The sequence below is a fragment of the Pogoniulus pusillus genome, chromosome 40 (assembly GCF_015220805.1).
Source record: "Pogoniulus pusillus isolate bPogPus1 chromosome 40, bPogPus1.pri, whole genome shotgun sequence".
In the NCBI taxonomy this organism is placed as follows: Eukaryota; Metazoa; Chordata; class Aves; order Piciformes; family Lybiidae; genus Pogoniulus; species Pogoniulus pusillus.
In genome coordinates, this window is record NC_087303.1 from 4,096,193 (window position 1) to 4,108,781 (window position 12,589).

The 12,589-nt window shown below is 48.5% G+C and overlaps 1 protein-coding gene across 12 annotated transcripts in view; it reads right to left on the reverse strand.

Moving 5' to 3' along the window:
* Positions 1-12,589, reverse strand: part of TANC2 (tetratricopeptide repeat, ankyrin repeat and coiled-coil containing 2) — a 327,280-nt gene that overhangs the window by 69,266 nt on the left and 245,425 nt on the right. For all 12 annotated transcript variants that reach the window (XM_064174070.1, XM_064174071.1, XM_064174069.1 and 9 more), the window contains one exon: positions 5,684-5,915. In XM_064174070.1, the coding sequence (XP_064030140.1) occupies positions 5,684-5,915 (232 nt within the window). The remainder of the gene's footprint in view (positions 1-5,683; positions 5,916-12,589) is intronic.

The window sequence follows — 12,589 nt, forward strand, 5'->3', positions numbered from 1 at the left end:
GGCAAATAATACTACTAATGCTGGTAACGCTAGCCCAGTCAGTCCAAATCCTAATAACACCAGCTCAGCCAATTCGAACCCCCAGCCAGCAGACCAGAACCAAAATCCTCCTGTTAAAAGCAAGGCAGATTTGAACTCACAAGCTCCAAGTCAGACTCCTAAAGATTCAAACCCTCCAGCAGACACATCCAAGTCTGTTGCTGCTCAGGCCCTTCTGGCACCTGCTAAGGCAAAAGCTAAGACAAAGAGTGGTTCGCAGGAGGATGTAAGAGATGGAACCTCTGGTGATCAGCAGCAAGGAGAAGAGGAGGAAGAGGAGGCAGTTAGTCTGCAAGACCTTGTAGATGTGCTGAGACAACAATACTCAAGTGAGAGGAGTGCTGTGAGGTTAGCTGCCAAGAGAGAGGATGGTTCCCATGAGTTTAGGAATGCTATGAGGAAGATAGTGTTAGGCCCGGCACCACCAGAACAACAGGAGGAAGAGGAGGAAGATGACATCCAAGGCTCCAAGGATCCACTCAGAGAGGTCAGGGAAGTTAGGAAGGAATACACAAGGGAATCAGGTGAGCCAATCCTAAGCTGGCTAGTGAGATGCCGTGGCATTGGTGCTAATGCTCTGCAGGTAGGAGACAAGTCTGCCAAGCAGCTGGGACCGCTCACTAAGGAGAGTGGAGTGGACAAACACCTGGCAAGTCCTCTTGGTAGGGTTAGCTTGTGGACACGCCTTTTGTTGGCTGTGGCTATGAGATATCCTTCCCGAGATGATTTGCCATGGGCTGCCAAGAAGTGGAACACCGTTGAGCAGGGAATTAAGCTTCTGAAGGAGTTTGCTGTGAAGGAAGTGCTTTATGGAGATCATGGCACTCATGAGCCTGACGATATTCCTTTGGGAACAGGTCTCATGAAGAAGCTGATTAAGCTTGCTCCTTCATCCTATGCTAACATCTTGGCCAGCAAGTTTCTAGCAAGGAGTGATAATGGAAGATCTTTCACTGTTGGTGAATTCACTGACCAGCTCAGGCAGATAGAGGATAGCTTGTCACATTCTGGCCTAGTCTCTGCCATAAAAACTCTAGGTACAGAGATTAGAGATGGCATCAAGGAGAGCATGAAAGAACTGAAGGAGGACCTTACAACCTCAATTTCCAATCTGGTAAAGGATACCATTCCTGCATCATCTGAATGGGTGAATGTTTCTGCAGTCAGGAACAGACGCCCACCTCCTACAAGGCAATTCCAGCCTAGGAGGAGACAAATTCCACCCAGACAGCAGCAATCACGTGCGTCACTGTGGATACTTCTGCGTGACACATACGGTGAGAACATGAACAAATGGGATGGTAAACCTACTTCAGCTCTTTCAAAGAGGGTCAGGGATCTGCAGAGTGGCAGAAACAGAGGCAGCAATGCCAGGAAAGTAGCTGTCACTTCTTCAGCTCCCGAGAGCAACTGCAATTGTTCCAACAGTTGCAATTCCTCTCACAACAACACCAATCATTGTGTACACCCTACATGCCATGTTCAGCATTAGGGGTGCCCTGCCTCCAGCCAGGAGGAGGAAAGGGATAGTGGAGAGAACCGAATCTATTGGAATGTATTCATTAGGTGGCCTGGCAGTTCAAGAGTTCGGAAATACAGGGCTTTAGTTGACACAGGTGCTCAGTGTACTTTATTGCCATCAAATTGCAAAGGGACAGAGTCCATTTCTATCTTTGGAATCACTGGTGGATCTCAAGAGTTAACTAAGATACAGGCTGAGATCAGTTTAACTGGTAAAGAGTGGAAGACACATACTATTGTAACTGGTCCTGATGCGCCTTGCATTCTGGGAATTGACTTTTTGAGACAAGGTTGTTTCAAAGATCCTAAGGGTCATAAATGGGCTTTTGGTATAGCATCTGTAGAGATTGAGGATGATAAATTGACATTGTCCATTAGGCCTGAACTTTCTGATGAATCTGCAGTTGTGGGACATCATGACATAGAGGACCTGGAAGTGCCAATTGCAACTCAAACTGTTCATCATAGGCAGTACAGAACTAACCGTGACTCTTTGTTGCCCATTCATCAGCTGATTCGTCAATTGGAGAGTCAGGCTGTCATCGAGAAAGCTCATTCACCTTTCAACAGTCCCATCTGGCCTGTGCGTAAACCTACGGGCGACTGGAGACTGACAGTTGACTTTCGTGCCCTCAACGAGGTGACGCCACCCATGAGTGCAGCTGTGCCGGACATGCTGGAACTCCAGTACGAGCTGGAATCGAAGGAGGCTAAATGGTATGCAACCATAGACATTGCTAATGCTTTCTTCTCTATTCCCATAGCAAAGGAGTGCAGGCCTCAGTTTGCATTCACCTGGAGAGGAATCCAGTACCAGTTCAACCGTTTGCCTCAGGGGTGGAAACACAGCTCAACCATCTGTCACTCAGTCATCCACAATGCACTGGAGAAAGGTAAAGCTCCAGAGCACATCCAGTACATCGACGACATCATTGTGTGGGGCCAAACTGCTAAGGAAGTCTTCGAGAAAGGTAACAAAATCATTGACATTCTGTTGCAAGCAGGTTTTGCCATTAAGAGAGACAAGGTCAAAGGACCTGCCAGAGAAATTCAGTTTCTGGGAGTGCGGTGGCAGGATGGTCGCCGTTACATTCCTCAGGATGTGATCAACAAAGTCTCTACCATGGCAGTTCCCACCAGTAAGAAAGACACACTTGCTTTTCTTGGTGTGGTGGGATTTTGGAGACTACACATTCCTGGTTTCAGTCAGATTGTCAAACCTCTGCATGATGTGACTCGTAAGAGAAACAATTTTGAGTGGGGACCTGAACAACAAGCAGCCTTTGATCAGATCAAGCGAGAAGTAGTCCATGCAGTGGGCTTAGGACCTGTGAGATCTGGTCCGGACATTAAAAACATTCTGTACACAGCTGCCAGTGACAATGGTCCAACTTGGAGTCTTTGGCAGAGAGCTCCAAATGAGACACGTGGTCGTCCACTTGGTTTCTGGGGACGTTGTTACAGAGGTTCAGAGACAAATTACACTGCAACTGAGAAAGAGATTCTAGCAGCCTATGAGGGAGTGAAAGCAGCTTCTGAAGTGATTGGAACTGAGTCACAATTGCTTTTAGCTCCTAGACTGCCAGTTCTGAACTGGATGTTCAAAGGCAAAGGTTCATCACCACATCATGCCACAGATGCAACCTGGTCTAAATGGATGGCTTTGATAACCCAACGAGCACGAATGGGTAATCTTGACCGACCTGGTCTGGTGGAGGTGATCACCAACTGGCCGGAAGGCACAGACTGTTCCAAACCTCCAGAGGAGAAAATAACTCGTGCTGAGGAAGCTCCTCCCTATGGTGATCTCTCTGATCAGGAAAAGAACTATGCTTTGTTCACAGATGGTTCCTGTCGTCTTGTTGGGAACAAGCGAATATGGAAGTCAGCGGTTTGGAGTCCAACCAGGAGAGTTACCGAAATGAAAGATGGCGAAGGAGAATCCAGTCAGTTCGCTGAGGTAAAAGCTGTTCAACTTGCTCTTGATGTGGCTGAACGTGAGAATTGGCCTATCCTTTACCTCTACACCGACTCGTGGATGGTAGCCAATGCTCTATGGGGTTGGCTAAAGGACTGGAAGAAGCATGGTTGGCAGAGGAAAGGAAAGCCTATTTGGTGTGCTGATCTATGGCAGGACATTGATGCACGGCTGGAGAGAACTCCAGTGAAGGTGCGGCACGTAGATGCACACATGCCTAAGAGCAGAGCCACTGAGGAACATCAACATAACCAGAAGGCAGACCAAGCTGCTAAGATTGCTCAAGTTGATACCAACTCTGAACTTGACATTGACCTTGATTGGAAACACCGAGGTGAGTTGTTCTTAGCTCGGTGGGCCCATGACTCATCTGGACATCAAGGCAGAGATGGAACATACCGATGGGCTCGTGATAGGTCAATTGACTTGTCCATGGACGCTATCACCCAAGTCATCTATGACTGTGACATTTGTGCTGCTATTAAGCAGGCTAAGCGAATCAAGCCCTTATGGTATGGTGAGAGATGGTCAAAGTACAAGTATGGTGAAGCCTGGCAGATTGACTACATCACTTTACCTCGATCTCGTTCTGGCAAGCAGTATGTGCTGACGATGGTAGAAGCCAGCACTGGATGGTTGGAAACCTATCCAGTTCCACATGCTACTGCACGTAACACCATTGTTGGTTTGGAGAGACAGATCTTGTGGAGACATGGAACTCCAGAGAGAATTGAGTCAGACAATGGTACTCATTTCAAGAACAATCTTGTGAAAAATTGGGCCAAAGAGCATGGTATTGAATGGATCTATCACATACCCTACTATGCACCAGCTTCAGGGAAGATTGAACGCTACAACGGTTTGCTGAAAACCACCCTAAAAGCCATGGGGGGTGGAACTCTGAAAAACTGGGACAAACATTTAGCACAAGCTACTTGGTTGGTAAATAGTAGAGGTTCAGTAAACAGAGCAGGACCTGCACAATCAGATTTGGTCCAAACAGTAGACGGTGATAAAGTTCCTGTTGTACGTGAGAAGAATCTGTTAGGGAAAACTGTTTGGGTATTTTCTCCTTCGGGCGAAGGGAAACCTGTCCGAGGGGTGGTATCTGCTGAAGGTCCTGGTCATACATACTGGGTAATGCAGGAGAATGGTGAAATCCAGTGTATTCCACAGAGAAATCTAACCTTAGCTGAGAGAGTTTAAATTCAAACTGTTAGGAGTTTTCTGTTCCAGGTAACATCGGCGCCCAACACTGAGAGAATCTACGATAGAATCTACAGTACGTGAGCACGAACCCAACATCACCTGGGAGTCCCTGTTCTGAGCTTTTGAATCACCTACATCTGATTGAAGTGTGAACTGAACTTGTATATATTGTTTTAGTGTAAATATTGGTTTAGATTAGATTAGATAATTCTCAGCGATACTCTGAGCGAAGTAGACAGGGGTGGATTGTGCTAGTTTGAAGCAAGCTAGAATGTTTTGGTAACAGAACTAGATAACGGGCAGTGAAATGAAAAACAATTGTGTCTACTTCTCTCACAGTTACGCTGAGAACTCTGGGAAGAAGAAAGACTTTTTCTCCATTTTGTTTCTCTCTCTTGCTTTGGCCTTAGACCTGGTCACATCTCATTAACCCTGCTCCTACTAACCTTGCTCCCTAACCTCTTGGCTGCACCTCTTTTCTTCCTGAGAACTGGGGTAAGGTTGAGAGGGCCGGGGGAGGTGTTGGGGTGGTTTGAGAGCCCCTCCTGGGGACTCAGGTTTCTGGGAGGGGAGTTGTGCTTTCATATCGTTTATCCTTTGTATATTTCTGTATATAATTGTATATAACTGTATATATTGTAAATAGCTGCTTGTAAATTCTGCTAGCTGTAAATAAATTGCTTCATCTATATTCCCAGGGTCCGTCTGAGTTAGCTGGGGCAAATTCAAAAGTGTGGGAGGGGCGGGGTAACCCCCAAACCATCACACTCTGCTTTAGCATGGGGGCTGGGGAGGACGATCCCCAGAGGTCCCTTCCAACCCCCACCCCACTGGGGTGCTGCAAAAATCCCTGGCGCGACTAAGCAGCATCTGAAAACTAGCAATGAGAGAGGCAGGAAGGAGCTCAGGGAGCATCTAGGGAGCCTCACCCCTTACCTTTGTGCAGGTTTTCCAAGGGCTCCAGGACTCCCCTGCGGAAGGAGGCCATGGGGTCCTGCACGCAGGAGCGCAGGCTGAGCATGCTCTGCAGGTGAGGCTCCCGCAGCAGCTGCTCCCGGTAGGCGACGAACTGCGGCGAGCGGCAGAGCAGGGCGGCCACGTTGTGCACGAACTCTGGCACCAGGCAGGTGTAGGCATTGTCAGCTTGGCAGTAGTGATAGGCAACGACCTGGCAAGAGAGGAGACCAAAAAACCACATCTTCATCAGACACGAGTCGGGCAAGTTGGTGAAAGCAGCGGTTTGGGCTTGGTGAGCTTGATCTGTTCTGGCAGCAGAAGTCTTTGGGAGTGCTGAGTGTTAACTACCTGTGACAAGGATCCAGACGAATCAGTTGGTAAAAACAGGCACTGATCCTGAAAAATGACTGGACCTGCCACTCGAGGAGTAAATGAAATTAAGCTGTAGCTGCTCACAGGATGGACAGTGACAGCAAGTGACACGTCTGAAGCGCTGCGCTGAGCAGGGAGCGATAGGACTGCGCTCCCAGCTCTCTGCAAGGACTCGGTGTCAGTAATAACTTGTGAGTGCTTCCTTCAGCTGAGCTTTTTATTTGCTCTGCAGGAGCAGGCAGAGAGCACAGGCTGAGGACCTGACAGCGAGGCAGCATCTGGCAAAGATGGATTCCTGAGAAAGGCTTGGGGAATGTTGGGCTGACTCTACATTAGTCACCCACTGTGATCCCAACCTTCATTCAGAAAATCAAGCTAAATGAAAACAAAGTTAACAGCAGACATCCTCCTTCCCTTGGTCACCTGATTTTTCCCAGCTCTTCAATGCCTGCTGAAACCCACTAAATTCTGCCCACTTCTGAGAATAAGCAGAGGAGCAGTGAGATCTTCTCAGCCCAAGCTGCCAACTCCCCTGTTTGCTTTTGCGGTATCAACAAAGCCCCACAAAAGTCTCTCTCTGCTGGGAACCTTCTCAGCAGCTGCTCCAGCACCCAGCTCCTCCAGCACCCTGGCTGGCACCAGTCTGCACCTGGCATTGCCTGGCCATTTGATGAGATCCTCTGCCAGGTCAGCGAGCTCTTCTCCAGCTCCCATCCACCAGGTTGTCTTTTCAAATGGCCCTAACAGCAGCCAAAAATATCCCAGCAGGGCAGCTGGGCTCGGTTTTGTACCACACCACTGCTGCCCTGCACTGCTGTAGCACAGAACAGAAACCCTACAAAATTTAGGCACATTTCTGGATCTGGGAAGCAAAACAGAAGTGAGAACACTGCACACAGGAGGCTGCTGTGGCCTGTCTGGAGGCTCTGTGAGCTCAGATGAAATGTGGCTTGTGCCTCTTGGATGTGATTAGCCATCTTTGTTATTCTGTTCTACTGGGCAAGAGGGATGATCTGCTGCAGGCTCTGTAGAGAGACCTGGCTGGGCTGGATCAATCAGGCCAAAGTCAGTTGCTTGAGATTCAACAAGGCCAAGTGCTGTATTTTGCACCTGGGTCACAACAAGCCCATGAAAGCTCCAGGCTTGGGGTAGAGCGGCTGGAAACTGCCTGGTGGAAGAGGACTGAGGGCTCTGATCAATGATGGCTGAGCAGGAGCCAGCAGTGTGCTTGGGTGGCCATGGACAACAGCAGCCTGGCCTGGATCAGCAATGGTGTGGCCAGCAGGAGCAGGGAAGTGATTGTCCCCCTGCATTTGGCACTGGTGAGGCTGCACTTTGAATATTTGGTTCCATTTTGGGCCCTTCACTTCAGGAAGTACATTGAGGGGCTGGAGCAGGTCCATAGAAGCTGATGAAGGGTCTGAAGAACAGAGCTGGGGAGGAGCAGCTAAGGGAGCTGGGGATGTTTAGTCTGGAGAAGAAGAGGCTGAGGAGAGACCTCATTGCTCTCTACAACTCCTGGAAAGGAGGCTGCAGCAAGGTCTCTTTTTCATAGCAGCTAAGTGATAAGACAAGAAGAAATGGCCTCAAGTTGCACAAGGAGAGGTTTAGAGTGGACATTAGAAACAATTTCCTTGCTGCAAGAGTGGTCAGGGATCGGCACAGGCTGCCCAGGCAGGTGGTGGAGTCCCTCTCCCTGGAGGTGTTCAAGAAACCTGTGGATGTGGCACTTGTGGACATGGTTTAGTGGGCACGGTGGTGTTCCACTGGTGATTGGATTGGATGATCTTAGAGGTCTTTTCCAACCAAAACAATTCCCTGCTCTATTTCCACCTGCAGCCCCCAGCCTACCGCAGGCTCCAAGGCAGCAGCAGTGCCGCATGCAGCCTCTGACTCTGTCACTGCCCAGGATGGCTGCAAGTAAGGAAAACATCAGGCTGTGGGGTCCCCACACTCTGCTGCCTCAGCACTGGCTTTTAACTTTAAACAGCAATAAATGTAATTACCAAAGGGCTACGATGCAGCAGTTGCCCGGCACAGTCAAAGCCAGGTGTGACCCACAGGGCGATGACAAAGCTCCTTTGTTATTTCAAGCATCAAGCCCTAATCCCTGTGCTTAAGCTTTAATGGATACCTCCAAACTCCTAGCAGAGTCTTTCCTAGCAGCCAGTTACAATGGAATGTATTCCCTCGGAGAGCAGCACTGGGTAAGGCAGTAATAAAGGCAATGGTTTCCTTTCGACAATCCTATTTATTTAGGAATTAGAACTGGTGGATTCCACAGTGTAAAGTTCCTCAGTGCCTGACCCTTGATATCAGGTTCCTGGTAACAGAAACCACACTGCTGTAGGCAGAGCTCTCACTTCCTACACAAAAGGTGTGGGACACAGAAATAAAAAGTCTCCTCTTGACCAGAGGCCAATGAACTTTTTCCCAGGAATCTAAAAAGCCACAGCATGGAAAAGGGGATGCAGCCTGCACTCACCAAGGGGATGGGCACTGCTGGTACAAGGATCTGCAGTTACAACCCAATTAGAGTCACAGATTCATAGAATGGGTTGGGTTGGAAGGGATCACAAAGATCATCCAGTTCCTAGCCCCCTGCTATAGGCAGGGACACCTCCCACCAGCCCAGGTTGCTCAACCTGGCTTTAAACACCTCCTAACCCACCTTAAACATCCACCGTCCTTAAACACCACCTAAATCCAACCTGGCCTTAAACACCTCCAGGGAGGAGACATCCACAACTCCCCTGAGCAACCTGTTCCAGTGTCTCACCACCCTTGCTGGAAAGAATTTCTTCACCCATAGCCCTGAAACGCACCCCAGGAGAGAGGGATGGTGAACTTCTCACTGCCAAACAATCACAAAGGGATATTTCCAGCTTCACCAGACCTCACTTCTTCCCTGGAAAGCTTTTCAGGTGCAATGCATCTGTGGCTTTGGGAACAGGTTCCCCATGAGCCTGCAATGTGCCCTCATGGCCAAAAAGGCCAATGGTCTCCTGAGGTGCATGAAGAAGTCAGCATGTCAAGAGGTTCTCTTCCCACTCTGCTCTGCCCTAGGGAGACCACAGCTGCAGCCCTGGGTACAGTTCTGATCAAACCATCTCAAAGCCATTCCCTCTCATCCTGTCACTGGAAGTACTTTTAAAGCCTCTCCTCTGATCTCCTGTAGCCCCCTTCAGTTAGTGGAAGACCACAAGAAGGTCTCCCAGGCTGAACAGCCCCAACTCTCTCAAGCCTGTCACACCATAGCGACAGCTCCATCCCTCTGATCATCTCTGTGGGCTCCTCTGGACCATCCATGTACATTTCTTATCCCTGTGCTGAAGTTCCTGGTGTACTGCCTATGCCTTAAACAGGCACTAAGTGCAATGCTGAATAGGTAGGTCTGAAGCTAAACCAGGAGGCACCAAAGATTTTGGGCAGGCAACTGAAGGAAAAGCACTGCAAGGATCTCAGAAATGCAACTGCATCCAATTTTCATGTTGATGTTATTTTTACTCTCCATGACATTTTCTCTAGCTCCAAATCAAAGAGAGACTGCCAAAAGCCAGAGCTGCAATCTGAACTTGGAGCTAGGAACTAGGCTCCTTGCTTACACAACCAGAGCTGGGTGGGAAACAAATTTTACCATCTTGAGGTTGTTTAGTCTGGAGAAGAGAAGTTTGAAAGGAGACCTTCTGGCTCTCTACAACTACCTGAAAGGAGGTTGGAGTGAGGTGGGTGTTGGTCTCTTCCTAGTAACAGGTGATAGAATGAGAGGAAATGGTCTCAAGTTCTGCCAAGGGAGGTTTAGATTGTATAGAAGGAAGAATTTCTCTGCTGCAAGAGTGGTCAGAGATTGAAGCAGGCTGCCCAGGGAGGTAGTGGAGTTGGCATCCCTGGAGGTGTTCAAGAAAAGACTGGAGGAGGCTCTTAGTGCCATGGTCTGGTTGACTGGATAGGGCTGGGTGCTAGGTTGGACTGGCTGAGCTTGGAGGTCTCTTCCAACCTGGCTGATTCTATGATGGAGTCATCATCACTGGAGGTGGTCAAAAAACGTGGCCATGGCACTTGGGGACGTGGTGGTGGTACAGTGATGGTTGGGCTCTGAGCTTCTCAAAGCAAACTAATTCTAAGTTCTATAAATAACCCCAATGCAAGAGAAGTGCATCCCAGTGAAGGATGGGAAAGGTAACACCTAGATCAGGAGAAGTGTTCAGAATATTTATCTCATTGTGTAAAGGCTGAGAATCAACTGAGTGACTCCCTGGTGAGAAGCCAAGGCATGACCTTGTTTGTACCAAATACCAAATGCCAGAAGTTACACAACTGCATCATTTCTTTTCTTCCCTGACAGGAGCTTCAAAATAATTCACACTTGCATGATGCTTAGTTTATTTGCAGCTATTACTTCCTCTGCTTACATGATGTGGAGAGTCTAGCTGGCCAGGCAGCAACGAAGTACCCTTGTCATCAGCTTTTTGGTAGCCAGGTTTTTGAAGCATTAATTATATGCTGTAAGGCTTGAGAAACACCAGACACAGTGAAGGCAGAGCACTGCCTCTGCCAGGCCTTGGTCAATGTTGAGCATGACCTTGTTCTCTTCTGAAGTGGGGGTCAAGAAGCACCAAACCACTCAGTCACTCAGAAATGACACAAACCTCATCTTAACTGATAAAGCAGAATTATGAAAGACATTACTCATATTCTCTCTAGGTCTTCAGGAGTTTCTTCTTCCAACCCTTCCACTACTCTCTCTTTCCTGCCACAACCACTTCCCATTTCTCCCTCCATCCAGCCTCACATAACCATCACCTTCCTACCACCCTTTCTGCTGTCCCTCTGCTCAGGGTCACTCCTTCACTCACCCCATTTCTGCACACAGAACTCAACAACAGTGTCCCACATCCTGCCATGGGGATGCTGCACAGCTCTCCTGCAGCAATCCTCCCCACACTAAAACACTTTCCTAAATCACAGTTGTGCAAACTGTGCTCCAGACCTCTAAGTCCAAGCTGCTGAATTCACCTGGCTTGGGCTCAGCTGAACAGATAGGGAAGAACTCCATCAAATAAAGAAAGAAAAGAAAAGGTGATGTTTTCTCATCTAGGTGAGGACCTGGGAAAAGAGCTGCTGTAAGGAAAAGGAGGGCATGTGGTTGTTGTTAGAAGAAACAGCTACTCCAAAGCCAATGGAAAATGCCAGTGCAAGAGGAGGGGAAGAGCTGAGCAGGAGGGATTAGCTTAGAGAGGGCACTAAGAGTGGGGAAAATGAGGCATAAAAGAGATTGTCTATCACCTATCAAGTACAGAGGGAGAGAAGAGCCTGAACTGCAAAGAGGGGGAAAGAAAAGAGGAAGAAGGGGGAGAAAATGACATGTCAGGAGAGGCAGGAGATGACAGCAGTATGAGAAAGGACAGTGTGAACATCAAAGGAGAAAGAGGGGCTGGAGATGGCTCAAGGGAAATAAGTTATTTTTACTTAATAGGACAGGCCAATTTTAAGCAGTTCTCTGGCACTATTTGTGCAGAAGAACCTCCTCCCTTGGAGAAGCTCTTCTTTGCCATCACACCTCTGGTGTGATTTGTCTCTGTAAGGAGGCCACTCCACCAACCCCCCCAAAAGGACCAACCTCACAGACCCCTGAGTCCACACCTGCTTCCCACTTAGCCCTTCCACTGCTCTTGAAGGGCTTCCACGTTGTATTTTAACCATATTTCTGTCCTGAGTAAGGATTATCCTTTTCTGACCTTCTTATGAGCTCAGTGCAAAGCTTTCACCTGCCCAAATGCCCCTGAGCTATAAGGATGCAACCGGAACCCAGCACCGCTGTGTTGTAACCATTCAACATGACCTGGCATCTGTGGTGACCCAGTTTGTGGGGAGTGTTCATCACTTCTACATAGCTGGGTATGCCAGTGAATGCCCTCTGAAACTCATTAGTGTCACAGGGCATCAAGGCTCAGAAGCAATGGATGCCTCCACCTCCACGTAAGGTAGGAGCACTCCCTTTCTTTTCAGCTGTCTGCAGCAATGACAATGACACTTTGGCTTATGGTTTGCAGGATGAGGAGAAGAGGCTCTGAAGCCACCAGCCGTGCTCCACATCAGCTGAATGCACTAATGCAATGGACATGCAGCTCCTCCACCAGCTGTTCTGCACAGGGTACAACCCATTAGCACAGCAGAGCTGGCTTTCAAGTCCATTTGTTTAAGTGCTGCTACCACAAGCATCCACACAGCATCCAGAAACCCAAAGACTGGAGCTGTTCAATGGCTTGTTTAAAACCATGGAGTCAACCCATTAAAAACCCCCAGTGAATAAAGGACAAAACCTTCAGGGAAAATGGGAAAGGTGACCCTAACCAGAGGGGACATGGTTCAGGCTTATTCTTTTCAACTGAACTGATCTGACCTTGGGCTATGGTATCTTAGAAGAGTGCTACTGCCTCTGGCTGAAAGGCAAAGGTCACTCAGGACACTTACTTGTGGGTCAGTATTTTTCAGCAAGGGTAGGGCTGGGTG